This window comes from Pyrenophora tritici-repentis, chromosome 1 (genome assembly GCF_003171515.1).
Source record: "Pyrenophora tritici-repentis strain M4 chromosome 1, whole genome shotgun sequence".
Taxonomy (NCBI): domain Eukaryota; kingdom Fungi; phylum Ascomycota; class Dothideomycetes; order Pleosporales; family Pleosporaceae; genus Pyrenophora; species Pyrenophora tritici-repentis.
This window is the reverse complement of record NC_089390.1, coordinates 1,957,554-1,984,732: the sequence shown is the minus strand read 5'-3', so window position 1 is coordinate 1,984,732 and position 27,179 is coordinate 1,957,554. Positions and strand designations below refer to the sequence as shown.

General features: G+C 50.5%; 16 protein-coding genes across 16 annotated transcripts; 11 read left to right on the top strand and 5 right to left on the bottom strand.

Moving 5' to 3' along the window:
• Positions 1-534: 534 nt before the first annotated feature.
• On the top strand, positions 535-1,060 carry PtrM4_007960 (uncharacterized protein; the record flags this gene model as incomplete). Its single annotated transcript, XM_001930776.2, has 2 exons — positions 535-620; positions 736-1,060. The coding sequence occupies 2 exons, from the start codon at positions 535-537 to the stop codon at positions 1,058-1,060; spliced, it is 411 nt and encodes a 136-aa protein (XP_001930811.2).
• An 877-nt stretch (positions 1,061-1,937) lies between these two features.
• On the top strand, positions 1,938-2,825 carry PtrM4_007950 (IMP4, exosome subunit-U3 small nucleolar ribonucleoprotein (snoRNP); the record flags this gene model as incomplete). The annotated part of the gene is made up of 1 exon (XM_001930775.2): positions 1,938-2,825. The coding sequence occupies one exon, from the start codon at positions 1,938-1,940 to the stop codon at positions 2,823-2,825; it is 888 nt and encodes a 295-aa protein (XP_001930810.1).
• A 297-nt stretch (positions 2,826-3,122) lies between these two features.
• PtrM4_007940 (uncharacterized protein) lies at positions 3,123-3,421 on the bottom strand (the record flags this gene model as incomplete). Its single annotated transcript, XM_066102863.1, has 2 exons — positions 3,123-3,299; positions 3,365-3,421. The coding sequence occupies 2 exons, from the start codon at positions 3,419-3,421 to the stop codon at positions 3,123-3,125; spliced, it is 234 nt and encodes a 77-aa protein (XP_065965065.1).
• Positions 3,422-4,910: 1,489 nt separating this feature from the next.
• PtrM4_007930 (uncharacterized protein) lies at positions 4,911-5,691 on the bottom strand (the record flags this gene model as incomplete). Its single annotated transcript, XM_001930774.2, has 2 exons — positions 4,911-5,525; positions 5,575-5,691. The coding sequence occupies 2 exons, from the start codon at positions 5,689-5,691 to the stop codon at positions 4,911-4,913; spliced, it is 732 nt and encodes a 243-aa protein (XP_001930809.2).
• A 402-nt stretch (positions 5,692-6,093) lies between these two features.
• Positions 6,094-8,453, top strand: PtrM4_007920 (HrpA, HrpA helicase; the record flags this gene model as incomplete). The annotated part of the gene is made up of 2 exons (XM_001930773.1): positions 6,094-8,274; positions 8,334-8,453. 2 exons carry the CDS (start codon positions 6,094-6,096, stop codon positions 8,451-8,453), a joined length of 2,301 nt encoding a protein of 766 aa, XP_001930808.1.
• Positions 8,454-10,586: 2,133 nt separating this feature from the next.
• Positions 10,587-11,091, top strand: PtrM4_007910 (Chitin-bind-1 multi-domain protein; the record flags this gene model as incomplete). The annotated part of the gene is made up of 2 exons (XM_066102862.1): positions 10,587-10,664; positions 10,723-11,091. The coding sequence occupies 2 exons, from the start codon at positions 10,587-10,589 to the stop codon at positions 11,089-11,091; spliced, it is 447 nt and encodes a 148-aa protein (XP_065965064.1).
• A 323-nt stretch (positions 11,092-11,414) lies between these two features.
• Positions 11,415-11,927, top strand: PtrM4_007900 (ChiA, Chitinase; the record flags this gene model as incomplete). The annotated part of the gene is made up of 2 exons (XM_066102861.1): positions 11,415-11,541; positions 11,623-11,927. 2 exons carry the CDS (start codon positions 11,415-11,417, stop codon positions 11,925-11,927), a joined length of 432 nt encoding a protein of 143 aa, XP_065965063.1.
• Positions 11,928-12,106: 179 nt separating this feature from the next.
• Positions 12,107-13,083, top strand: PtrM4_007890 (Chitin-bind-1 multi-domain protein; the record flags this gene model as incomplete). Its single annotated transcript, XM_066102860.1, has 4 exons — positions 12,107-12,144; positions 12,202-12,297; positions 12,369-13,018; positions 13,055-13,083. 4 exons carry the CDS (start codon positions 12,107-12,109, stop codon positions 13,081-13,083), a joined length of 813 nt encoding a protein of 270 aa, XP_065965062.1.
• Positions 13,084-14,060: 977 nt separating this feature from the next.
• PtrM4_007880 (uncharacterized protein) lies at positions 14,061-14,493 on the top strand (the record flags this gene model as incomplete). Its single annotated transcript, XM_066102859.1, has 2 exons — positions 14,061-14,319; positions 14,375-14,493. 2 exons carry the CDS (start codon positions 14,061-14,063, stop codon positions 14,491-14,493), a joined length of 378 nt encoding a protein of 125 aa, XP_065965061.1.
• A 123-nt stretch (positions 14,494-14,616) lies between these two features.
• Positions 14,617-15,393, top strand: PtrM4_007870 (uncharacterized protein; the record flags this gene model as incomplete). The annotated part of the gene is made up of 1 exon (XM_066102858.1): positions 14,617-15,393. One exon carries the CDS (start codon positions 14,617-14,619, stop codon positions 15,391-15,393), a length of 777 nt encoding a protein of 258 aa, XP_065965060.1.
• A 593-nt stretch (positions 15,394-15,986) lies between these two features.
• On the bottom strand, positions 15,987-16,988 carry PtrM4_007860 (Ank-2 domain containing protein; the record flags this gene model as incomplete). Its single annotated transcript, XM_001930771.1, has 1 exon — positions 15,987-16,988. One exon carries the CDS (start codon positions 16,986-16,988, stop codon positions 15,987-15,989), a length of 1,002 nt encoding a protein of 333 aa, XP_001930806.1.
• A 616-nt stretch (positions 16,989-17,604) lies between these two features.
• PtrM4_007850 (uncharacterized protein) lies at positions 17,605-18,411 on the top strand (the record flags this gene model as incomplete). Its single annotated transcript, XM_001930770.2, has 1 exon — positions 17,605-18,411. One exon carries the CDS (start codon positions 17,605-17,607, stop codon positions 18,409-18,411), a length of 807 nt encoding a protein of 268 aa, XP_001930805.1.
• A 358-nt stretch (positions 18,412-18,769) lies between these two features.
• On the top strand, positions 18,770-19,242 carry PtrM4_007840 (uncharacterized protein; the record flags this gene model as incomplete). The annotated part of the gene is made up of 2 exons (XM_001930769.2): positions 18,770-18,907; positions 19,006-19,242. The coding sequence occupies 2 exons, from the start codon at positions 18,770-18,772 to the stop codon at positions 19,240-19,242; spliced, it is 375 nt and encodes a 124-aa protein (XP_001930804.2).
• Positions 19,243-20,108: 866 nt separating this feature from the next.
• PtrM4_007830 (CypX, Cytochrome P450) lies at positions 20,109-21,710 on the top strand (the record flags this gene model as incomplete). Its single annotated transcript, XM_001930768.2, has 3 exons — positions 20,109-20,358; positions 20,452-20,572; positions 20,666-21,710. The coding sequence occupies 3 exons, from the start codon at positions 20,109-20,111 to the stop codon at positions 21,708-21,710; spliced, it is 1,416 nt and encodes a 471-aa protein (XP_001930803.2).
• Positions 21,711-21,978: 268 nt separating this feature from the next.
• On the bottom strand, positions 21,979-23,498 carry PtrM4_007820 (Asp domain containing protein; the record flags this gene model as incomplete). Its single annotated transcript, XM_001930767.1, has 3 exons — positions 21,979-22,065; positions 22,127-22,588; positions 22,644-23,498. 3 exons carry the CDS (start codon positions 23,496-23,498, stop codon positions 21,979-21,981), a joined length of 1,404 nt encoding a protein of 467 aa, XP_001930802.1.
• Positions 23,499-24,805: 1,307 nt separating this feature from the next.
• Positions 24,806-26,458, bottom strand: PtrM4_007810 (POL4, DNA polymerase IV (family X); the record flags this gene model as incomplete). Its single annotated transcript, XM_066102857.1, has 1 exon — positions 24,806-26,458. The coding sequence occupies one exon, from the start codon at positions 26,456-26,458 to the stop codon at positions 24,806-24,808; it is 1,653 nt and encodes a 550-aa protein (XP_065965059.1).
• Between the last annotated feature and the right edge of the window lie 721 nt (positions 26,459-27,179).

Genomic DNA, 27,179 nt, shown 5'->3' with positions numbered 1-27,179 from the left:
GACAGATCCAGCCGATCTGTTGGGTATGTGGCGTTGACTAAGAAGGTCCTAACAGAGCAGTGCTGAAATCTTTTTGATGATTTTTCTTTTCAGCTACAAGGCTGGACCTCAACGCTTTCGAAGCTATCGTAGGAAGTGCACAAGCGCTGTCTACCATTTCGATCTCGATGGCAAAAGCACTCATGTTCGCGAACAAAAAACCCCGAATCCGGGATAAATACCCGATCGCTTCTTGTACAGCGTTACACAGTACCATGAAAACAAAGCTAGTACCGTGTCACTCTCTTTGGAAGCAGCGTTTGAATGCAGGAAACTACACTCTAGTGAATGCCGAATAGCCGGGTGGTGAACTAAAAGCGTTGGCGGGCGCACTTGCAACCACCTGCATAGTTCGCTCTCGACATAATCAGCCGCACCTTTCCACACTACCCAGGTACAAAAGCTATACTTCTTGCTCTTGAAATCATACAAACGCAACTGCAGACTTTTGTCTTTACAGAGAACTTGGTTCAGATCCTGCGACTCACAACAACAATGTACCTCTCCACACTACTAATTGGCAGTTGCGTTATCACGTCTACGTTCGCTGCTCCTGTTCAGACATCTGAGTCTTGTGTCCAGTAAGTAGTAGCAGCGTCGTATCCAACTCGAAGTCTCCAGATCGCAAAATGTTAAACGGCGGGTTCAAGATATTACCGACCAATTCTGCGCGCAAAGCACTAACATCTACACTAGAGAAGCCGCCCACGTCACCGGTCCCGATGGACAAGTCTACCAACTCCCCAATACCGAAACCAACAGCATTCGTATCATCACTTCCGACAGGAAGAACGACTACTACATCCGACCAACCAGCTACCATGTAGCATCAGATCATACCTGCAAATTCTATAGCGAAGCAACTCGTGGCGTCGGTTACCTCATCGGTCAATTCACTGGACCTGCAGAGGCCGTTTTCGACAGCACCGAGTGGGCCGCATTCTACGAGTGCTGGAACACTAAACCCGAGGAACGAGCTGCCCCTGCGGTAGAAGCACGCAATACTCCCACTGTCCTGTAGGGTGCTTGCAGAGTTGTCACGTCATCGGCTGGTGCAATCCAACCCTTGGAGATGCAGGGCAGGCAATGCTTTGAAGTTCATGGTAAAGCATATCGTCCTATGGCTTGCCAAGCGTCGGAGCACTGTATCTGCAATATCGGACTGTGAGTATATTCTACTAGCTTGTTTCAGGCACTTTTCAAGAATGTGCTACTAACTTTTCTTATAGCGAGCCTGGTCTCTATGCTCCTATCTCATATATAAAACTTTACGAGCCTGACATCGGTAGATTGGATCCGCTGTCCTGCCGGAATCTTATGAATGCTTATTCTTCGACTACGATGACGATACCCTCTGGACCAGTCATCCTAGGGGTGTGTAGCATACAGTAGTTTCGTGTTTAGGGTTGATCGATTTTTGAAAATATAGTATCGCAGGTTGCAAATATACCTTTTCTAGAGTGGATCGTCTTTATGGTTATAATATAAAAGTTTCTCCATACTCTATGCTACCTCTCTCATCGCTACTACGGGCTCGCACAAAAGCTCACGTTCTTGTGGTAGCGTGCTGGATTATTAATCACTCTGTGGTTCTATAGAAGACTGTATCCAGGTCCCAGGACTTTCTTTGCTCTTGCTCGACAATGAAGAGAAGAAGTCGGAGGTCCGAAGTGGTCGTATTGGCCCGATTCAGCCATGTGGGGCGCGCCGATAAGATAAGAAATTTCCCTTCGCGAACCACCAACTTCCTCGGTGTTTGCTGAACTTCGTTCTCAACACCTCCACCCGTTTAACCGACGTGGGCCTGGTTAGCTCCAGAATCGATCGCGAACTAAAAGAAGTATCATAATCGTCATACAACCACCCAGAAAGACGGAAACCCACAAACCGCCACCACGATGATCAGGAAACAAGCGCGAGAGCGCCGCGACTACCTATACCGGCGCGCATTAACCCTCCGCGATGCTGAACTCGCCTCCAAGCGTGCCTCCCTCAAAGCCTCGCTCGCAAGCGGCAAACCGCTCTCCAAAGACGTAGCTGACGACACGACACTCCGCACCGACTACAAATACGACGAAAGCCGCGCCGAACGAACCGCAGAAGAAGAGCTAGGTCTCGATGACGAATACGCCCAACTATCAGGCGTCGTAGATCCCCGAATCCTCGTAACAACTTCCCGCGACCCCTCCTCGCGCCTGGGAACCTTTGCCAAAGAAATCCGGCTCCTGCTCCCCACCGCCATCCGACTAAACAGAGGAAACATGGTCCTCCCCAACCTCGTTTCTAGCGCGAAATCCGGCGGTTTAAGTGATATTGTTCTCCTACACGAACACCGCGGTACTCCAACCGCCCTCACAATATCGCATTTCCCCCACGGCCCCACTGCAAGCTTCAGCCTCCACAACGTCATCCTCCGCGCTGATATCCCCAACGCCTCGCGCGGCACGGTATCCGAATCGTACCCCCACCTCATCTTCGATGGCTTCACCACGCCGCTCGGCACCCGCTGCGTACAAATCCTCAAACACCTCTTCCCACCCCGCGAAGCCACTGCTAAAGTGGGAAACCGCGTTGTCACGTTTAAGAATATAGAGGATACAATTGAAGTACGGCATCATGTTTTTGTGAAGACTGGGTTTCAGAGTGTGGAGCTGGCGGAGGTCGGGCCCAGGATGAGTATGAGACTTTTTGAGATTCGCGCGGGCACGCTGGAGAATAAGGAGGGCGATGTTGAGTGGCATTTGAACCAGTATACAAGGACGGGGAGGAAGAAGGAGTATCTGTAGAGTGGGAAATATGGTGTGGGTAGGGGTTTGGAAGGAAGGAAAGTTGTGTTGGTAGAAACGGCGCAAGGATGTTCAGTTTCGTAATGGGATACCACGAGTTACGTATTTTTGTCGAGTAGGTTAATTCTCGGTTGTGGTTCCGAGGTATGGACGAAAGAGCACGAAAAGAGTAGCTGATAACTCGAAGACAACTACTCCATGATGTTCGTCATGATCTTGCTTTTGTCTAAAAAAAAAAAGTGGAAGTTGTGGTATCTACACACAACTATGCCCTCAGCCCCGTCCATGAAGCTCGACTTACATCATACACCCATTTGACTTGCTAGAATGCAAATCCGAAACACCCAACCGTATCCTCTGCCCATTGACTACCATGTAGCTCTCAACCAACCATTCATACCACACCTTGCGATCATCCGTCTGCCTCCAGAAACTAACTTCCACTTCCGAGTTTGCAGGAAGAGTCATAGGGACCTATATCCAGTCAGTCAGATTACTTCTTTATTTCCACTGGCAAAAGAAAGCGGGGACAAATGTACCTTTAGCGGGAACAAAATGGGAAACCAAGATATCATATCCTTGCTCTTCTGCTCCATAGTAACAGGATTCGTGCTCAACTCTACGGGGCCTTCAGATCCACTGTACAGCACGGTTTCAAAGTATGCGCCTAAACCATGGCAGACACCAGGTTCCTTGATGGGGAAGGCAATCCTGCAGTAGCGGAGATTGTGTTCGTTTGCGCCGTCGCCGCCAACGAAGCCACCGCCGCCACCGACTGCGGATCCACCTTTACGCAGTGAAGACTGTGCCAGGACGGATGGGGGAAGAGGGTGAGTGAATTCCCATGCAGTTTGTACATTTGGCTCGAGAGGGGGCTCGAGGTTGAAGTTTTGCATCTTTGTTCCGTTCGTGAGCTGTTGGGAGGCGATTGTGTTTTGTGTTTCTTCTGCGGAGAGGTAGTCGAATTGGGTGAGCATGACAACCCAGGGGATATCGAAGGCGTTTGGATCGATGTTTGTGCTTCGGTTGTATAGGTCTGCCCATAGTTTGGGGGTGGAGATAGGTGTGAAGTGGGCGGTGTAGCTGGAAGGAATGGAGATGCCGTGATCTGGGTTGAGGACATGTTGGACTCCATCGAGACACTCGGGGGACAGTTCGTTGTCAGCAAAGGAGCCTAGGAGCTCGCTGACGAGAATGTCGACATTGCCTAATGTACCATCGGCTTGTACAGGACCTTTCCAGGCTCGCATGTCTGTCTTGACGACTGTGACTCGGCCACCCCAGGTTTCCACGTTGTGTCGCTTTAGAAGGACATAGGCGTTGGGGTTCTTCTCGATTGCATAGACTTTCACTGGTACTCCCGAGCTGGCGCTTGCATTCAAAGCTCGCGTTACAAGTGGGCCTCGACCAGAGCCTACGACAGCAATAACGACGGCGCCATTTTCGGAACTAGTCGATCTTCTCTCTGTATGCCAGTCTTTCAAGGCCTGTGCAATGGCCCGCTCATACCAAGCGTACTTGATCGGGTCCTTCTCGAATACCTCATAAGTGATCGATTCCAGATTGTCTGTCAGTGGTTGTAGTGGGCTTTGCAAGTAGTCTTGAAATCCTCCACCGAAACGTTCAATCTGGCTCTTCGTTGGCTGATTACGTTGCAGATATCGCATATAACTCAAATGTGGTGTGGGGTCGTTACTGCTGCTGCTCTTCTTTGGCACTTTTTGTGTCAACTGTGCAGCTTCAGCTGGAGTTGGCGCACGCGAGGAAGACGCGTCGCTCGGCGCATCCTCTACTGTGCGAGGGGAAAGGTGTCCAGTTGAGTATGACATGATCATGTCCGGATCATCAATACCTGGGAGTGGGCCAGTGTCGGAAATGAGTAACCAGGGGCCACGCTGTAGACGGAAGCAGCGAAAGATGAAGACTTGGTGTGCTTTTGAGAGGACATAGGATTGGCGAGCATTCACAAGGAAGGAAGATGCCAAAAGGTTAAGCAGTCTAACAGGCTCTGAGAACCATCGTGACTGGATAGCCAAAGATGGAAGTCGGCGAGGAAGATCGAGCACTGAAACCCCGAGTTAGTTGTTAGGAACTCGTAGATTGAAACTGTGTATCCTTACTGATTGACAATCTATTGTGGTACTTGCAGATAGATCTAATAGTGTTCCAAGCGTCCCATGAGCTCCAAGAATCAAGAGTCTTCGCCTGGCTGCTCGGCTCAAACTCAGGCCTCGCAAAGCGTGCTAGATCCCCCAGATCATCCTCACTAGAGCTTGGCTGTCTGCCGTCCATGGGTAGTTGGACGTGGATCTGGATGTAGGATCCTGTTTGAAGAGCCTCCTTGATCGATCGAGCATACTGAGACACACCTGCCTGCCCATGAGCAAGCCTTGGTCCAGGTACAACGAGGTTGGTGACACCACAGAAACCTGCGTATGCGACTTCAAGGTGGAAGACTTGTCGCGAGAGATGCGCAATGAGTGGGTCTGGAGAGGATAGATCGATCCACGAGCTAGAGAAAGTGACGAGCTGACCAATGGTATCTGTCGGGCCGAGGGGTGTGTCTAGGTTGTCCAGTGCAGGTATCAAGGGTAGTGGCTGCGACTGTGACTCGGCGAGGGTTTGAGTATATGCGTTGAGAAGGCCGAGAACGCGGGTATGGAAGTTGTCGTTCGTGATCGGGCTCGTGATCATGTCATACTAGAATAGGTCAGTATTGTGAGTCGCATGCCTTTTCAACTGTACTCACTCCAAGGTCTTGGGCATGTTGGACCAATTCTGGCGATACATCCAAACTCCGCTTTGATTCATGCTGTCCGATGTAAAAGACGGACGCGTGATGATCCATGCCTTCCGAGTAGTCCATATCAAGATAAGACTATTTGGACTTGTCTCGGCAGACGCTGGTAGAAATTGCGCTGTTGCTGTGGAAAAGATGTGAGTGCGTCCGGACCGCCGCGGGGTTAGCAAGGGCGCGGAAGCAATGGTACAGCGAGCAACAGGTATTATCAAGGCCGGTCACGGTAGCACGAAGAGAGTGAAATGTTCAGAGTATCCCCAGGTGGGGTAGGTGTATATTCAACTACATGGTTGGTGTGTGTGGATATTCCAGTGGTGCCTTGCAGCCTGTCGTGGTTCGCGCCAAGCTTGAGAAATGGCGGCATGTGGAGCTGCCCTGGCTCGCGCATAACTTTTTCTGGGACAGCGACTGAGGCCGACATTCACGCGCGCAAACGCAAACACCGACTCCACCCCTCAGCAAACAACCATGACGGCCATGCCCAAACGCGAATATGATGACCAAGATAGCGCTCGCGTCAAGCGTGCAAAGACGGGATCCAACGGCGAGGCCAACATGGACGTAGCGGCGAATCCTTACCTGGCGCACTGGGACGAGAAGCCGGTCAAGAGCGAGTATAGCGGTTCGGGAAGCGGATTGCAGGGCTTCAAGCGCCATGCGACGACGACTGCGCAGGCCAATGCAGCCGAAGATGGCCCCAACAACGCCTTCACCGGCCGCCCGCTCTCGAGCAAGTATATGAGCATCCTCAAGAAGCGACGAGACCTGCCCGTGCACCAGCAGCGCGATGAGTTCCTCAAGCTCTACCAAGAGTCGCAGATTCTCGTCTTTGTTGGTGAGACTGGTTCCGGAAAGACAACACAGATTCCACAGTTTGTGCTTTTCGACGACCTCCCCCAGCAAAATGCGAAGATGGTGGCGTGCACGCAGCCACGTCGTGTCGCCGCCATGTCGGTGGCGCAGCGTGTGGCAGAGGAGATGGACGTCGAGCTGGGAGAGGAGGTCGGATACAGCATTCGTTTCGAGGACAAGACGGGTCCAAACACCATCCTCAAGTACATGACGGACGGAATGTTGCTGCGCGAGGCCATGAACGACCACAATCTTACCCGCTATAGCACCATCATCCTCGACGAAGCCCACGAGAGGACGCTGGCTACCGATATCCTAATGGGTCTGCTGAAGGAGGTAGTTCTGAGGCGGCCTGACCTCAAGCTCATCATCATGAGTGCTACTCTCGATGCCACAAAGTTCCAAAAGTACTTCCACAACGCCCCGCTGCTCGCCGTACCTGGTCGAACCCACCCCGTCGAGGTATTTTACACGCCTGCGCCCGAGCGCGACTACGTTGAGGCTGCTCTACGAACTGTCCTCCAAATTCACGCCACTGAGCCCGAGGGCGACATTCTGTTGTTCCTGACTGGTGAGGAGGAGATTGAAGATGCATGTAGGAAGATAAATCTAGAGGCTCAAGACCTCAGCCGGGAGGGTGGTGCTGGACCGCTTGTCGTGTACCCACTCTACGGAACTCTGCCACCTGCACAGCAGCAGAAGATCTTCAATCCCGCGCCTCCACCAGCAACACCCGGCGGTCGACCCGGTCGCAAATGCATTGTTTCCACAAACATTGCCGAGACTTCTCTTACCATTGACGGTATTGTCTACGTCGTCGACCCAGGTTTCAGCAAGCAAAAGGTTTACAACCCCCGTATCCGTGTTGAGTCTCTGTTGGTATCGCCTATATCAAAAGCGTCTGCACAACAGCGCGCTGGACGTGCTGGACGTACCCGACCGGGAAAATGCTTCCGTCTGTACACCGAGTCTGCCTTTAAGAAGGAGCTCATCGAACAGACCTATCCTGAGATTCTGCGATCCAACCTGGCGAGCACAGTCCTAGAGTTGAAGAAGCTTGGTGTCGATGATCTGGTACATTTCGACTTGATGGATCCCCCAGCACCAGAGACGTTGATGCGCGCGTTGGAGGAGCTCAACTATCTGGCCTGTCTGGACGACGAGGGTGAACTGACTACCCTTGGAGGGCTCGCCTCGCAGTTCCCTCTGGACCCCGCGTTGGCCGTCATGCTCATCACATCGCCCGAGTTCTACTGTTCAAACGAGATTCTATCGCTTACCGCATTACTCTCCGTCCCCCAGATCTTTGTCCGCCCGGCCAACAACCGCAAGCGCGCAGATGAGATGAAGGAGCTTTTTGCACACCCCAAGGGCGACCAGCTGACTATGCTTAATGTCTACCACGCCTTCAAGAGTGAAGAGGCACAAGCCAATCCAAAGCAATGGTGCCACGACCACTTCCTATCATACCGAGCACTACAACAAGCCGACAACGTCCGTATGCAGCTCAAGCGCATAATGGAGCGAGAGGAGCTTGAGCTCATGTCAACCCCCTTTGAGAACAAGAAGTACTACGAAAACATCCAGCGCGCACTTGTAGCCGGCTTCTTCATGCAAGTCGCTAAGCGCGACGGCAACGGCAAGAGCTACATCACTGTCAAGGACGAACAGCAGGTTCTGCTACATCCCAGTACAGTCCTTGCAGAGGATAGCGAGTGGGTCATCTACAACGAATTCGTCCTTACGACCAAGAACTACATCCGAACTGTGACATCGGTCAAGCCAGAGTGGCTAATAGTAAGTTTATTCCGCTTATGCTCTAGAAAAATGCAAAATACTCATTTGATTGCTATCAGGATATCTCACCAAACTACTACGATCTGTCGCAGTTTAAAAAGGGCGAAATCAAGACGGCTCTGCAGCGCGTGGTCACCAAGGTTCAGCGGAAGGAGGCTGAGAAGGGTGGCCGAAGATAGGCTAGGGGATTTTCTAATGTTATGGTAGGAATACAGTGTATACTTTTCCGAGGGCCATGCCCATGATTATTAAAATGACGATTAATTATGGGATGCATAAAGCACATGGAAAACCTAGATTGTAAAATATCACATGAACCCGAATTCATATAACGCCTATGTCAAAAAGAACGTTTTTCCTTAAGAAGGACGATGAGCTGGTTTCTAGTCTGAGATTCTCAGTCACATCTAAGGGACGGGTGGGTGCAGGAATTGTGCATCATTCAGTCTTGGCCCCCACGGCTCCTTCCCGGTCCCTGGCGGCATGGCCCGCTTATCTACTTAGAATCTTTGATGGGGAAATGACCTCCCGATTAGGAAGGACCCTGCAGAGGCTACGCGAACTACAACCCTGAGGTAGACGGGTCATATACATAGTATCTACGCCACCTCAAGGAGAAAATGCGCTACTCATAGTATTCTCCGACTATTGGTGGGAAACGATGAACTGAACGGCTCAATTATCCTCTTAACGGGGCCATGATGGTATCCGCCTCGCGGGGCGTTCTTGTAAGCGCTACCATCCTTACTCACTTCCTCGTGAGCGGGAGGCCTATGCTACGCTTAGGCGTGACAAGCATAGTACGGCAAGGCTTAACACGGTCGGAATGCCCACCAGGTACTAGGTATCCGAGCCTCGTTTATCTCCGCCCTCAGAGTCCAGATGCGCGTGGGCTGTGGGCTTTAGTCTACCCGCGAAAGATCAAGCTACGAATGACCTCAAGTTATGCAATTACGCCCAGCAGCGGAGAAAATTCGCATTCTCGGGTAGAGCAATTGAGAGGCACAGGAAAGCTATGTCTGAACGGCATAGGTACCGATTAGGTGCAGCAATATGCTGTCCTACGTAAAATTGAACACGAACATGTGTGATTGGGTGTGTTACTGATGCTGAGATTGTGTACAGATACCTGCACAAAACCTTCGTTGGAATCCATCGAGAAGAGTGGCAGTCTCCAGTTTTCGACTGCAGTCGATGCACCCAAATAATGTACGCTATTACCCAAGGCCCCCAGCGCTAATGTAAAAGTCATTCAAACAGAAATACGCCCCACGGGTCTGGCACTTCCACATTCAGGTTAGATTCATCACCGTCACATACTAGCAAGAGTTGGATATCGGACCTTCTCAATATCCAAGCCTTCAATCACTACGCTATGTCGTAAGCTGTACTTCTCCGGTGACTCCTGGAACTGTTTTACGGCACAGCAGAACACCATGTAAGAGAGCTAGATTGAGTCTCCAGTATTTCGCCGAGACAATCGGCGCTTCTGTACCATTTCCTACTCAATCATGGGGTTGTCGATAGAAAATATCGTCTGTTTTACTCCACTTGTTACGCCCGTGGTAGTTTTTGCTGGGACTAGATTTCTTCTGTTGCAAATCAATCGGCACATCTAGGAATAGGATTGCCAAAAAATGCCGAGAGGGAGAATAAAAGTATCTTGATATCACATCTCAGCTCGTTACACACAAACACCTTTCTTTCTTCGTAACGAAGATGATTTTACCAACGCTGTTGGATGTTATCTATGGCCTTCTGCTGGTGAATCCACTGGTCAGAACGGCTCAAAGACATATGCTACAGTCTTCCAGTCCCAATGGGATACGTGCTTTGCCTACCACACCAAACAATGGCTCTCAAGTGAAGCCATTCAAGGATCCGACACACCAACATCCTCAAAGTCTCTCGCCCAAAGTATTAGAGATACAATTTGCTGTAGATGCTGCCATGCATTCAGGGGCGTCAAGTCTCGTCCGTCGAGATACGACTCTGTGTCTCCCAGACGGCACTTGTGCAGATGGAAGGTAAGTCACTAACCAACTCCCAATAACCATTCATGAGTGTCGGAAATCCTTGAACCTCTCAGTCATTTATCCACGACACGCGCTGACGGGTTCGTTGATCAGTTGCTGCAACACTAGGGGAACTTGTGGCTATGGCCCGGAGAACTGTGGCAAAGGCAACGTGAGTATCGCCCCTTCTTCAGCCTTGCGGTACAAGCACTGTTGGCAGTTTCATTCTGTTGGACATGTGCATCAGCTGACGTGTTTCAATTGTGGTAGTGTACCTCCAGTTGCGATGCAACTGCCATGTGCGGCAAATATAGCAAAGGCGGCAAGGAGAAGTGTGGCATGAACCTTTGCTGCTCTGCCACCGGCTGGTGTGGCGTAAGTTATCTTTCCTCTCATCAATAACATGTAACAAGACCTAACTCGCCAGCTCTAGACAACCGATCTTTGCTGTGTTAATGGTGATCCAAAGGGGTTGACACTGCCATGCCAGGCTGGCTTTGACTCTTGCCAAGTCAAGTCAGGTCGTACCTGCGGCGTCGGAAGCGGCAGCACTGGCGGCCGAACGATTGGATACTACCAAGGAAGCAACACTCGCGATCGCTTATGCAACCATATTTACCCCAATGACATCGCCACTGCAGGCTATACCCATCTCTACTATGCTTTTGCATCCATCAATCCATCTTCATTTGCGGTCACCAATGCGGACCCTGGCGACATTGCACTCTACACCCAGTTCACTGCACTCCAGAAGAAAGCAATCAAAACTTATGTATCTCCCGAGCGCTCTCGCATTGATTAGGAACAAAAGCTGAAAGTTTTTTCCAACCTAGATGGATAGCAGTAGGTGGCTTCGACTTCAGCGATCCCGAAAGAGCAACACATCAGACATGGTACGTACTCAAGCGTCTCAAGGGAAAGCTGTGTGACAATATACTGAAGATATTACCACTAGGAGCCAGCTTTTTTCGACGTCCAGCAATCGTGCAGCTTTCATCAATTCACTTTTGGACTTCATGCCCAAATATGGCTTCCAGGGCGTAGACCTCGACTAGGAATATCCTGTCTCGCCTGATCGCGGAGGAGTCCCAGAAGACACAGAATCTGGTACTCCTGGTCAAAGAGATGCGTGTAGCCTTTGGTAGCAAGTATGAAATCAGCTTGACGCTTGCACCTGATTACTGGTACCTGCGCTACTTTGATGCCAAGAGCATGGAGAGCTCAGTTGACTTTTTCGGATTCATGGCTTACGGTAAGTGGATTCGCGATGTTATTTCCCATACAAAAACCTTCCCCATTACTTGGTTCCATGGCTAACAAATTTCTACTCTAGATCTACACGGTCCCTGGGACATAAACCAGAAGACGATCCAGCCTGTCGTTCGTGGTCAAGCCGACATCCGGGAGATCGGGAACGACACACTGCTTCTATGGTTCGATGAGCTTGACGCTTCCAAGATCAATTTTGGTGTTGCTCTATACGGACGCGGCTACACTGTGGCTAACCCTAGCTGCAACAGCGTTGGATGTGCTTTCTCCGGCCCTAGTAATCCTGGCGTCTGCACTAACTCAGCCGGAGCAATGGGTTTGGCAGAGATTCAAGATCTGATCAAGACAAAAGGACTAACGCCCAAGTAAGTTCATCTGCTGCCGTTATGCGCATCTAAACCACTTTACTTACCGAATAGTCTCCTAGGTATCTGCCTGATGTCATGATGAAGGAGATTACGTGAGAGGATCAGTGGATTGGATACGATGATGCAGAGACTATCAAACAGAATAAAGCCTGGGTGGACAACCAATGTTTTGGTGGAACCATGGCTTGGAGTGTCGACTTCAATTCAGGCATCGGAAGGTATGATAGCCTCTAGCCCCGTTACTATATTCATTCACTCCGCTAATTCATTTCAAGGGGCCTGGGACCCATCAACACCACAGACGGAACCTGTGGTAATATGAACGGTAACACCGTCTGCGGATCTTGGTCAACCGGGAGTTGCTGCTCCAGGTAAGTTCATCACATCATTTTCTGAAGCATTGCAATTAGAGTCCTCACTAATCGCTTCTCTCGTACTATAGCAGCGGTTGGTGCGGCACTGACGCAGCGTACTGTGGCAGTGGATGTCAGTCAGGAGACTATAACAATAGTAGCAGGACAACAGATAGAACTTACGGTTCCAAGTACAAGGACAAAACCTGCGGGTCCTGGCCCCAAGGTGGCTGCTGTAGCGCTTCTGGTTTCTGCGATAGCTCAGAAGCATATTGTGGCGTCGGTTGCCAGTCTGGATGCGACTCACCCGCTCCAGGAGGCGGTGGCACGACGGCGATCGGAGGCGTTACGTCTGTTGTTGGCGGGACCACTTCGACCACCACTAACACGATTACCGCGGTAGTCGGCGGGAAGACAACAGTCATCAACGGCAAGACGACAGCGAATGGCGGCACAACCTCGACACGCTTCGATGGGTCAACCACCGTCATCGGCGGAAAAACGACAGTTGTTGGAGGTATTACCACCTCTTCTCCTAGTACCGGTGCCATCACGACGGTTATAGGCGGTACCACTACAGTCATTGGCGCCGGTGGACTTTTCACGACTGTTATCAATGGCACTACTACAATTATCGGTGGAACAGCAACATCTTCTGGTACATCAACCAACACCGAGGTCCCCACTTCGACGAACGGCCATTGTACCGGACCTGACTGTCACGACGGAAAATGCACAGGTATGTCATTCCATTCTAACTCTCTTACACCCACAGTCCGCAACAATCAATTAAGTGGGTCCTAGAAGGTTCAGATTGGATTGATTGATTACCGCTTTAAGCCTAGTAGTTACCTATAGGAGTTTAAGCCCTACCTAGATAGGTAAGTGGGTCTAGGAGAGTGACCGGATTGAATTGATTGTTGCGGAGTCTACTTACACCCTCGTGGGGTTTTGACGCATCTTTGTCGTCTCCAACAGCAACCTCCACTAATGATTTCTCACATCGATGCCCTTGTAGCCGACGCTCCATAGATACTGATTGGATTCAGGAATTCTCTGTGCAAGATTTGGGTGCTCCGGTAAAGACTGTTTTGATGGCCTCTGCACAGGTACTGATTGCATCCCGTTCGGGTACCTGGGTCCCAACTGTGAAAACGGTGTATGCAAGGGTCTAGGCTGCCTGAATGGCGGTTGTTTTGGCTCAGACTGCGAGGGCGGTGGTGGTGGCAGCGGCGGTAGCGGCGGTAGCGGGCATTTCTTTGGACTCAATTGCATCAGTCTTGACTGTTCAGGGCCAGACTGTGGACCTGGTGGCATTTGTCTTGGAATCAACTGTTCGCAACGCTCGTGTAACGGCTTGGGCTGCTTCAGTGGCACTTGTGCAGAATCTTTCTGCACGCCATTTGGAGGATCAACCGGCGGAGGAGGAAAGGCCGTAAGTATCTCTTGTCTAATTTTACATCCACATTACTTGTATGAACAGATGCTAACCAACCCTCCGATATCAGCCTGACGACGGAAAAGATCCAGAAGAGTGCTCCACGAGCAGCAAGTACGAGACTTGCACAGCAAAGTACATCGTGACCAAGTCCGTTTACCCTGACCAGGACTCGACGGCTACGTCCGCGAGCACCAGCACCACATGTTACACCATAACTGCCTGTACCGGTTCCGCAACAACATACACGACAACTACGCAAACAGCCACTACTATTGAGAATTTGTGCGCACCGACTAGCTGTGGCCGTGCGTGCAAGGCCGCCGAAAGGAACAGGGGGGTTATGCCTACAGCTGTTCCGCAGCTTGACAGCTCAGGCAACATCGACATGTTATTCGACCTATCCAACACTACTATCGCAAAACGCCACATTCCCGACGATGGAAGCGGTGACTGGACCGATTGGTATAACGATCTCAGGGAAGATGCCAACACAATCAAAATCAACAACAACGATATGACCGGAGGCACGGAAACCTCCTGGGTTCGGGTGAAATGGGGTAATGGGCCCCAGAATATACTAGTAGATCATTTGACTGGCTGTAAGTACAAATCACGCATTGTTAGAAATGCGAAACACTGACTTTGTTCACGCAGGTGCAGTTGTCATTGCGGTATCACGGCTAGGTGCCTTTTTCGCACACATCTGGGAGAGTGAGACTCTCAAAAAAGGGCAGGCTGAATTCGATCGAGATGTCATTGGTCCACTGAAGTAGGTCTACCACACACATGCATGTTTTTCTGAATGAACTTTTGACTAACATCTCCGTAAAGAAAATTTCAACGTGAACTTGGACATCAGCTGAGAGTACCTTGGTCCTTCGACAAAGTTTTACATCATGTCTGGTTCGAGAGTAGGTACGTATGGTACTGCTCCTCAGAACATCTTGACGCTCGATCGATCGGACCCAGCTGGACCGCAATACCCGGCCAAGATCAACGAGATCAAGACTATCCTGGAAACTTATGTGAATGATGGAAGTGTAACTGTCTTTGCCTATACCCGAACCTACAACGACGAGGTTATAAAGACTGGTTCATGGGGGAAAGCAGCAATTCGCTTCGACCCGGCTCAGCGAAGATTCCCTGGCAACGGTTTGCCAAGGGGTTCTGCCTTCATCAAGGTCTATCTCCAGTCCCATGTAGCCATGACCCAGTTCTGGCCGTACCTGCAGATTGACATTTGGCGGAATAATGTCAACAAGAAAGAGGCTGCCAACATCGCGCTTCAGACCCCAGCCGGTCGAGTGTCAGATCCTTGTGGCGACGGCAAACTCGTGAGCTCCGAGACGGTTGACGCCGGGTCTGAGATTACTGACGTCGGAACCGAAGCCGTGGCCGGCGACGGTGGAGCCGGTCAGCCTTTCTCTATCACATGGAGCGATGGAAAAGTGCTAGTTGACGGCTGCGTTTTCAAGGGAGCCAATTATGCATCTGATCACAACTCGGGTCTCATCGCCGGCACACTCACTTGCAATAAAGGAATCAAGATAGATTACTTCCGGCCAGTGGATAACCTGGCGAAGAACTGCAAGGGCGCGTCGGTCAACAACTGTGGGAAACTAGGGAAGGACTGTGATGATTATTGGCAGCTGCTTGCAAGCTGTCGTATCTGAAGGACTGGGACTTTACGATGCCGCATCAGCATATTAGCCCTTGTGTCGGATCATGCGTACCAGCAGGTACGTCGGCCGCCTAATGATGCCCCAACAGCCGACTCGATCCTACTTCGGCCGTACTCGCATCAGATCATATACACCTCCATAGCACCCTTAGGTAGGGAAATAGATCAATCGAATACAATGCAGTTATAGTTATTTCACTTTCAGCACTAGTGCTACAAGGCCTACCAACACCTTGGTATTTTGGTCTACTGTATATAATCACATAGTTTATTTGTCTTCAGTTTCTTTTGCTCTAACTCTGTCGACACCAACCTCTGTGTTTCCATGGCTACCACATCATCGCCACACAGCCCTTTACTCCCTCTACGTTTATCTTCTGATACGTGCTTTTTAATTCTACATTCAAGGACACTAGGAACAGTTGTTATACCAGCACGTTTTACTCAGAGTTTTCAGTGGTGTAGCGTTGCTATTGACACAGTTCATGTGGGTAATATCGATTTGCTCAACAATGGTGAGTCCAATACTAAAGTACTCTGGTTGTGTTAATTAATATACAATATCCCAACGCACGAAGTCAATGTTTACTGGACACAACACTTCTGCTCTTTCTTTTTCTGCTCTTCAAGCCGCTTGAGTTCCTGATACTCTCTCAGCCTTTCAGGACCCCCTTGTTCCTCCCATTCCTCGACATTCTTTATGAAATGATGATGCCATTTCGTAGGGTCCTCACCCCACCTTGCATTCTTTAGCGCGGGCGTTAGATCTGCGCCCCGGTCGAGCAAAAGCCACGTCAACTCGCGCGTATCCAGTCTATCTGACCAAAGGTCTTGTGCGTATTCGAGAGGCGTTCCCATTGCGCCCGATTGACCTCTTCGGCACTCTGGTAGCTGGTCGAGGATATTGGCGTCAAAACCAACGACATCAATTAAGTAACGCACCATAGCTATGCACTGAGTATGTTCTGCTCTCTCTTTTCGGTGCTCTTCCGTCTCGTTTGCCGGGTCACCTGAGCCATCACGTCGATAAACAGCACCACGATAGACGGCTGCATGCAGTACTCTATTCTGATGCGGGAATGGCTGCAGAGGTGCACCCTTCGAGCGCAGGAACTCAAATGTCGCTATGTCGCCTTCTCTCGCGACGATCTCAAGAATTGGCGGGGATCGCCTGCCCCTACAGTCTGAGTTCTTGGGCATCTTAAGCTTGGCACCATTTCTCAGGCACCACACGAGCTTGGCTCGATCATTGATACAATACCACATAAAGGGCTTGCGTGTTGTACTGTTCCTAGGCCAGTTGATATCCCAACCATTCGCAAGTAGGAACTCGAGAGTTGGGATTGAAACCTCTCCCTTTTTTGTGACGTCCCGAGGTTCGAGATGTTTTACGCTCATGCCGTGCTTAATAAGGTGGCTCAGAATCGGTATCGAATTCTTCCTTATTGCAAGGTCGCGAACTCGGCACTGAAATCTCTCGACGGTATTTCGGGCGTTAATCTGGGTGGTCTGGTCCAGTAGCGCCGGCTCATTCTTCTCGATCGCAGCATTGACAAGCCCCCACCTCTGGGTCTCCAGTGCCTCCATGGGCGTGTCCGAAGGAAGTCAAAAGGGTATGTTCTGTGTTGCGGACTCAAGTGTACTAAGTTATATGCTCGGTAGTAGATGAGGGCAAACGTAGCCCAGTTGTCGCAGCGTTGTCGGAACTTATCTCGATTTGGATGAGTCGGGGGGATTGGGTTGTTGGTTGGAGAATGTGATAAGGGGAACGGAGAGGCGTTATAAGCGAACAGTCAACGCAACGTCTACTTCCTTGCCAACTCCTTCGCGCCTCCTCCGCCCGCACGTGCGTGCATCCTCCGCACACGTGACGAACAAACCCCCATCAACTCCAGAATGCTTTTGCTGGATTCCGTATTCGTAGGCGCAAAAATATCTTTTTTCATGTGTATTAGAGAAAAATTTCCGATGGGAGTTTCGCTGAGCGGCTTCCAGGGAGGCAGTCGCTGTCGACTTTCGGCGTTTAACCTGTCAGGTTCAGAAGAGATGCTGACTAATCGCTGAAGCGTTAACTAGCGTTAGCCCCACACATCGGTAACTGTGAATGCCGACATCTCCAACTTTTTTTCTGAGCTCAGCACTTTCGCGACGACGCGATCGCAAATCACATTGCACAGCCCTGCCTCTTCTGACTTTACCAAGAATGGCTCCAGAACAGAGCGAAGAGGCTTCTCTATTTCATAGCGAACGCATATCGCAATACGTTTGCATCCCAGCGTCATGCCTTTCAGATCCTTTCTCAGCTGTATGCGCGACCGTACTATCACCGCTACTACTCACATACTTCCCACCTGCGAAAGGAGTTATACTCGCCTACGACGATGTTGAGTTGAGCAGTACACCTCCAAGTGTGCCAGAAACAGCATCTAAATCACGTTCAAAGCGTGCGCGAAACGAGTCTCGCTCCGACAAGGCAGAGCCCGCAGAACCGCTACTTCTAAGACATGTCGATGAATATGCTGCGCCTTTCGTCTGGGCCACGGCCTCTTTCCTTGTATGGCGCCCAGTCCAGAATGCTTACGTACACGCTCATGTTACGGACCAAGCGAAAACACACATTACGCTCGCATATCTCAACACGTTTCCCGTCAGCATATTGGCATCATGCATGCCCTCAGACTGGTCATGGCATTCGCAGGAGACGGGCAAAATGAAGAGGGCATGGGATGGCCGGTTATCAGATGAGGGCGGCTGGTGGGTCAACGATTTTGGTGATAAGGTGGAGGGTGATTTGCGGGTACGGATACGCGATGTCGACGGCAGAATGGACGGAAAGGGAAAAGGCAAGGGTTTCTTGCGTATTGATGGCTCTCTGATTTCCGAGGAAGAGATAAAGGCCAACGCGGCGCAAAAGAGGGCCAGGAAAACGATTGCACTGAGGACACAAACTGCAGGACAGACAAACGGAGATGTCATGGAAATTGATTCGGGTTCGGGCAGCGATGATTAGGGTAGTTCTGAGGGCTTGAGCGGGTGTAGCATGTGCAGGGCACCTTGTCATATTTGCATCAGGACGGCGTAATGGCGTTGAAAACCAGGGGGGTGCATACACAGCATCTACGATACCATCAAATTCAAACATTGCACTCAAATATCTCTCTGTTGTGTGCACAGACCAATCAGACAACTCACACCTCCGAAACTCCGCAAGCCGCGGCTGTGTCAAACCTACCATCCCACCTCCACCAACCCACATCACGCCTGCTGTAATGTCTTCAAACAAGAAATCATCATCCTCGTCGTCCCGCAAATCCAGGTCAACGCCCGACTCCCCGTACGTGTCTTCATACGGGACCACATACAGTTCAATGTCACCTTTCTGGGCAATCGGCACCCTCTTCGGCGCTTCGAGCGTCGCGCTCGGTGCCTTTGGTGCACACGGACTCAAGCAACGCATCTCTGACCCCGCGCGCATCACGAATTGGGGCACCGCGGCTCAGTACCAAGTACATGATACCCCACCTCTTCTTCCCCACTCAATGTTTTAGACAAATATACATTGATATCGTGACATCGAACCCAGCTAACACTCAACCCTCAATAGCTCATCCACTCGGCCGTCCTCACTTTTACTTCGGTCGTCGCACCGCAAAACAAGCTCGCAATGGGCCTCTTCACCGCTGGAATGACCATGTTCTCGGGAAGTATATATCTGCTTGTGTTGGACCCAAAGAAATTTAAGTCTTTGGGGCCGGTCACGCCAATTGGTGGGCTATGTCTCATTGGAGGCTGGATCATGTTGGCAGCAAGGGGAAGAATGGTTGTGCCAAGAGTGAGGTAGAGAATCATATAGAAGGACGTATCGTACATCAATGGGATCATCCTTGGGTCAATGGCTCTCGAGACGAGCATGATTGAAATGAGGAACGCGTCCAAGATATATCAGTGAATATGTACGTTAAATTCGCCTGATATCAGCCTCTATCGCGGTACCCGGACAGAGATACGTACAAATCCATGTCATGACAACCGAGATCCTTTATCTGCAGCTCCCATTCATCATGCTTCGCTAAGGTCCCTTCCATCTCTCCCAAATACTTCCACCCAAACCAAAAACTTCGACGTGGTCTAGACCCCCTACCGCAACCTTAGATCCCCTAGTTTTAGTTCTCTCCTAACTAAGCTTCAGTGGCCCCTCCCACCATCACTGACTCGTAACCCTACCCCACCTAAGCCACTACTTGATCACAAACGCAGAATGCAATCCTTTCGGCCACGGCACCCTAGTGTAGCAACTCCTGTCCTCATGTCGTAGCCGTATTCCGCCAAAACTCCGTTTCTGCATTGCCATGAACCCGTACTTGATTGCATGTGACCCATGCACGCGGTCTACCGGTACACGGGTGGCCGACTATGCAGGCTAGCCAGCTACCACAAGCAGGTTCTGCACCTGGCACATGAAGCCAACCCTCGGGACGGGACCCTGCAGTTATTTCCATGGGTGAGCGAGGACAGTAGGCCAAGTAGAAGGATTTCCTTTTTTAGTTTTTTTTCTCGCCCCCAATAGTATGCAAGAGAGGGTAGTGTGTTTGTAGTGTGTGGTCTGTGGGTTGTTGCTTGAGTGATTGCTAGTACCTGCGTACTTAGCTACCAACTTCTTTCTTGTGCATTACACACGATACTCGCACGGCGATTTGCTTGCGTGATATGCAGGATATTCGAGCACCACTTTCGCCAGGGGCAATGTTTTTCCAGGAACATTACATATTGGCCTGTCTGGGCACTTGGGTGCTGTACAAGGTCATACAGGCGATTTACTATGTCTCGCCATTCCACCCACTGAGCAAGATCCCTGGACCTAAGTTGGCTGCTGCAACGTATCTGCCTGAGTTTTGGTACGATGTTGTCAAGTATGGGTGTTATACAAAGGAGATTGCGAGGCTGCATCAGGTTTATGGTAAGTTACTCAATAGTGTAGCACAGAAGTTGATACCTGTTTTGTGAGAGACAAGGTTCATAAGAGATCTTCTACTTACGCCTTGGTGTTTAGGACCTATTGTACGCATTAACCCGCACGAAGTTCACTGCAATGATATCTCCTTTGCGGATGAAATCTACGCCGTCGGGGGGAGGAAGAGAGATAAACCACAACATCAAATCAATGGCTCAGTGTAAGCAAGAGAAAAAACCCCTTCCAATTCATTCCTGTGTCTCATGATACCTCCTCTATGCCAAGAGTTACCACGACTAACCCCCACCCACAGCATCGGCGATTCCGGCTTTGGTACCATAGACCACGACATCCACCGTCTCCGCCGTATTCCCGTCTCCAAGTTCTTCAGCAGAGCAATGATATCACGCCTTGAGCCCGAAATCCACGTCCTCGTCCACAAGCTTTGCGACAAACTCCTCCTGCACTCTGGATCCCGCGATGCCTTCGACGTAACCATGGCCTACAGCTGCTTCACCTCTGACACCATCTCTTCATACAGTTTCGGCACGAGCTTCGGCTTTCTCGAGCAAGACGGGTGGTACCCGAATTTCCGCGAACCCACGGCTGCCATGTTGAAGCCGGTGTTTGTATTTCGGTTCTTTCCGGTTACCAAGTTGAGTGCGGCATTGGCGAAGCCGCTACTGGGATATCTGCCGCATGATGTTGCGCTCATGGTTAAGACACTGCAGATTGACATGCCAGCACAGGTTCTCAAGGCGAAGAAGGACCTGGATGATGGGATTACGTATGACAGGCCTACCATCTTCGCTTCGCTGTTAGCCTCCGATCTGGAGCTCTTGGATAAAGAACCTCAGCGTCTGGCTGATGAGGCAGCTGCTGTGGTGGGTGCAGGTACCGAGACGACGAGTTGGGCGTTGGCGGTCATGACGTTTCACATTCTGACCCAACCTGCTATTCTGGAGAAATTGACAAAGGAACTGAACTCTGTTGTTGACGATCCAAAAAATCTCCCTGGATGGCTTGTTCTGGAAACGCTGCCATATCTGGGTGCTGTGATACAGGAGGGCCTCAGATTGTCGTATGGCGTATCGAGTCGCACGGCGAGAGTGGCAACGGGCGAGGATCTGATCTACCGCGGCGAGTGGCAGAAACGCGGTGTGGAGTACGTAATTCCAAAGGGCTATGCCGTGGGCATGTCAGCCTACGTCACCCATCATAACGAACGCACTTTTCCAGACTCGTATAAGTTTGCGCCGGAGCGGTGGCTGGACGAGAACGATCTGCGGAGGAAAGACGTGGATAAGAGCATGCTGGCGTTCTCGAAAGGAAGTCGGTCTTGCTTGGGCATGAAGTAAGTTTTGCGGTTTGGGTTCATTCGAGGTTAAGCAAACTGACTGATTTCTAGCCTTGCTTTGTGTGAGATTTATCTATGTCTTGCTGCCTTGGTCTTGCGTGTCATACCGCATATGCGCCTGACTAATACGACGGTAGAGGATGTGACATATGATCATGACATGTTCATTCCTATGACCAAGAACAGTAGGGGTGTTCGTGTGACTATCGAATAACGATATGCACATTAATCCATCCGTTCCATCATGCCCCCGTAGTCATCATCTCCATTTACTGCGGTGGCACAGCCGTGTTCTGGGTAGCCTCTTTCCTCTGCACCCAACCAAACCTCGGAGAACCATTGTTCATGTCAAAGATCTAATTCTCTGTGTTAGCATTGGTATAAAAATGCAAAATATGCAAAATGTGCAAAACGTACCGCATACATGGCCTTCAACACAGCATCACCGTAAATGTCCATGTCCATGGAACCCCTACTCTGAATGCTTCCATACACCATGCCATCACCTGCATCAGCAAAGCCCAAGTCCTCCTTCTGGAAGACAACCATGTCTTCTCCAATCGCGAGTTTAACCTCGGGCAGATCATCTGCAGAAGTCGATGCAGGGAATACGTAGCCTTGTTGAGTCCGGTCGTACTTTGAGCCGGGAATGGCCTTGTAGACTGCCTCAACGAGGGCGTCGTCAACCAGGCATAGAGTCGTGCCGGTGTCCATGATGGAAGTGTTACCAGAGCGACTGATGGTTGTGCCGTTGATGGTGGCGGATGTGGACTCGAGTTGCCAGAAACCTTGGCGACTGTCGATGGTAGCGTAGTTGGGCTCTGTGGCACCCGCGGCTTTTAGGGTGTCTTGGTCGATGAACCCAAAGGTGTAGAAGCTCTGATAAAATGTTAGAAAGATGATGATAAGTGCGTGTATCACGAGGATGACTTACCTCTCCCTTGTCAGCCTCGTTTGTATCACGCCAGCTACCCAGGTAAGCAGTGAACAACTGTGCCTTTCCTGGGTTTTGGCTGATGATGTTGTCCACTAGAGTTTTCTGCTGGGTTGGGGTCACAGTGTTGATGGTGTCGAAAGCAAGGCCGAGAAGACCGCTTCCATTGCCTTGTGCAAATTGCTGCGACAGCTTCTTGGCCAACTCGATGGCTTGGTTTTCAACCTTGAGACCACCCAGGTTGATGACATCGGTACCTACATCGCCGCTTGCGGACGACGAGTCGCCGTAGGAGATCTTCCATTTCTCTCCGTCCAACTTCTTGAAGGTAGACGATTTTGATGGATCGAAAGCGACTTGTTGGATTGCAGGGTTGGCGGAGCTAAGGATGTTCTTGGGAAGCTCGGTAGACCATACCCACAAGTCTGAGGATCCAGTATCGAAGTCTAGGTAAAGCTTCTGCTCTGGTGTACCGAGACCAATCTCGCAAAGATACAAGGAGTCGTTCTGGATGTCTTCGGCTGGGACCTCGCCGTCCACGTCACCTCCATCAGATAGTGCAGGTTCGCTGGGTGTAGGGTCGCTAGGGGCGGGTTGGCTGGGAGTACTGCCAGGTGGTGAGGAACCATGGTGATGGTGATGGTGATGCTTGTGCTTTCGGAGGACATAGTGTGTACGCATGCGGCCGCCGACTCCACCAAACTTTCCTTGCTGTGTCATCACTTTAGCTTGAAAGTATGGACCGGGCTTGGTAGGGTTGAAGCCGTATTTGGTCATGGCATAGCAGTAGCTCTTGGTGCCAACAGCCTTGTAGGCTGGGCTACGCTGAACAGCGAGACGCTTGAGGGAAGCCATGATGTTTTGTTGTGTGTGAAGTTGCTAATTCGATGGTGATGGGTATGTGAGAGGGCTATCAAGAGGATTTGGGATAGGATTGAGGCAGAAAAGATGAGGTTGATGAACAGAGCCTTCAGCAGCAGCAGGAGCACCTAAATATACATATTGCGTCCCTTCTACCAAGGCAGTTGCAGCTGCCTCATCCGTAAAAAGCAAACCTAGTCGCCAACCTCACATTCCCCCAATCACTCGCCCATGACGATGGCATGGGGCCAGATCGGCGCGTACCCGTAGCATGCCTGTAATTGCTCTCGACCAAGCTTTCCAAGCTTCCCGTCAAGCTTTGGTCAAGCTCCTGGTCATGCACAGGGTCGAGCCGCGGCCCCGTGCATGGTGCCTTCCTTATCCGAAACAAGACACGCGCCGATGCTACTAGATACGCATAATGATGTACAGTCCGAGGGCATCCACAGTAGTGGCGTTTGGGGAGAGAGAGATAAGAGCCTAACAGGCTGACGGCTGGCTGGTAGTCCTCTGACTACGTGTTGTGGCGTCGATACTGCCCCATACAAAGGGAGGGGACTACACTACAGGGGCGATCGACAATACCCGGGCGGCGGGCGGTATCCTGTAGATCAAAGACATCCGCTGTCAATCAATGAACAGTGTGTGAATTCACGATGAATCATGAACCAGGATATATCGGAGCTGCCGCTAACTCAAGCTTCTGACTTGTTCGTACCCCCGCATGGTGGGGGTTTGTATCACCAACCGACATCGCCCTGATAGGTAGCCAGGACATGCATTTCCCGTGTTTTGGGGCTTTATATCGGGTTTTGCATCTTTGGGGTCCGCGTATAGCCTCATTTTGGCTATGTGATCGTGGTTCTGTGTTTCGCGACTCAGGGTGTGACGTCAGGTTTTGGCTACGCGCCGCGTCACCACACCACCTTGTACCTGTCACAGCCCTGAACTTCTTGTCACCAGCTGCCATGTCTGAGCGCCATTTACATATTTGCCTCATCTTTTGCATCATGCTATTCGCTCTTCTGTGTGTTATCTTCAGCTGGAAGTCGCACTTGTGTTTGTAATGAAATGTTGCCCCATAGTGGTGTGCTATTTCACGGTGTAGTCTCATTATATTGGTGGGCCTTGTGTATGTTACAAAGGTTAAATACGAATTACATGCAGAGAGGCTTCATGAAACTCATTGATTTGCTCAGCTAGGAAATTCTACATTACAATCATGACTCTCCAGCGAGTCGGAAGAAAGCACGTTTGAACAGTTGACACCAAGGTACACACCAGTGACTGCTTCGCAACAACTAACAAATCCTCTCATGTGGCTCCCTCCAAGGTACTCCAAGAGTCTCGAAGATCTTCTTCTCATTGCGACCTTCCACGAGCACTCCCTCATTCAACTTCTCGCCCCGTGCTTCCCTCTTTACATCCTTATACAAGCCCCTCTGGTTCAGCCTCATATTCATTTTCCTTGCCAAAAGCCTCATGCTCCTATTGAAAATGTCGTTTCCTGTGAAGTAGATGAGTGCAGCACCCATTTCCTCCTCGGGAACAAGCAAGAGATCCATCCTACGCCACACAGTCAACTCGGGCAGACAAGATGCGCCGTGCCATTTTGAACCTGCAGGGTCGTTGGAGCGGGATGTTGCCAGTGAGGCTTTCAGAAACCCAGTCTTGTAGAGATGTGGGACCAGGACCTCGAAGACAGTGGTGCGCATAGCAGCAAGTGGCGTGTCGGGACATGTGATTATCATATCTATGTCACCAGAATCCTTTGCGCCGCGGCGGTAACTGCCCATAATAGTGGCTTTGAATTTTGGGTCAATCTTCTTGAGTGCAGCGATGACGACAGCTCCATGGACTTCCACTTCAGCGCGTGGAATCCGCGAGTTGAAGTCAGTATAGTGTTCCAAGCCAACTTTTTGGCTTGGTGTGAGCTTTGCCTTGGTCTCAAGATCGGAGAGGGTGCGGTAGCCTGTTTGTATCCACTTGTTTGCTTGAGAGAGGCCAGCACCGTAGATACCGAGGAATAGACGCAAGATCTTGTCCAAAGGGTCATCGCGCGTACTATCTAATCGACGAAGACGGACTGTGAGTACAATCTCCTCAATCTTATCAGCAAGTCGAGTGCCGATGAAGGGTAGTGCTATGGCTTGCTCTGCTGTGGTGATTTTAACTGTTTGCTTTTTCAATGTGTTGATGCACTTGCGATAGCTCAGAGTTCGCCAATGATCCTGCATCTGATCATAGTGCTTGCACATCTCCTCTAATATCTGGATAGTCCTCGCGTTCGGGTTCTGAGAGTTGTATCCATTGGCGCCTGGGTCCATGCACTGGAATGTATTCATATTGATGACCTTCTTGTCACGCAATGCCGATGATCTAGAAAGAATGTTTGACAATTTTGTAGGCTTGAGAGCCACAAGGGGCTCTTCGTCAGTACCGGAGTCCTCTGCATCATCGATTCCGCTGGCTAAAAGGGAATCTGCATCCTCATCTTCATCAAGAGGAAGATGAGCAAGAGCCTTGGCTTCCTGTATAGTCTGAGTAAAGGCGACTTCTGCTACCTTTGGTCTGGGGGCCTTTGTCTGTGCAGGGGAAGGCATGATGAAACTATCCAAGACTGTATCCTCAAAGATATTTGAGGATGCCTGTAGTACAGGGAGAGTAGAGGGAATGCTCTCTTCTGTTGGATGTGAGCCAGTCTGTTGCGAGTCCTGAGCAGCGAGTTGACGTGTTGACGGTTTGACCCTTAACGATGTCCGTGATGCAGTCGATGTCTGTGATGGTTCAGTGACGTCACTAGGATCGTGCCTAGGAGGCGCATCGTCGATCATGAATCGCTGCGCCTTCGAATCCTGGAGTTTACCGAACTGTATACTGTCTGGTACATAGGGGTCGAAGATGACCAAGACGATATGTTCCGGAATGTACGTTCGATTCAAGCGCTCCATCATGTACTTGCACTTATAGGTTGCGTCATCTATAATGATGTGTGTGATATCGTCTCTCCATGATGTCACCCAAGCCGCTCCAAGTTGTATGACCTTATGTATACGTCTTCGTCGCGCCACTGATATGTCGTCGTTGGGATAAAAGTATACAATCTTATCCTTGAAAAGCTGCTTGTGGGGAGGGTACAGCTCGATATCTTGCGCTGGTTTCGCCTTTCTATGCTTGAGCTCTCGAGGAACAACTCCAACTTGCTTCCAGAATGGTACTTCGGTTAGTGACGAGGCTCTCTTTAACTTGCCCTTGCCTTTGGCTGCCAGTCCACTTCGCGGCTTGGTGGCTGGGAAGCTTTTCGCAAGTTCAGGTTCAGGCGCTGTCGATGGGAGTACAGGATCTTGACTTGTTTGACGTTTAGTGCCGCGTCTCTTCTTTGTAAACGCCTCCCACCCCGCTTGTCTCTTTGCATACGCCTCGAACTCTGCTTGCTGTTCCTTGGGGGTTGGCCCTAGGAAACTGCCCGTCGGTTTGCGAACCTTGGGTCGTGTTTCCTCTAGAGCATTTTGGAGATTCTGTAGGCTTTTGTTGGGGACGTCGTCGTCGTCGTCGTCTTCGAGATTTAAGAGTGCATGTTCATCGAAGTAGGCCTCCTTGGCTGCGAGCTTGCACTCCGACATTGTATACTAAAGTACTGAATATCGGAGGAGAAATACACAATCCAAGATAGTC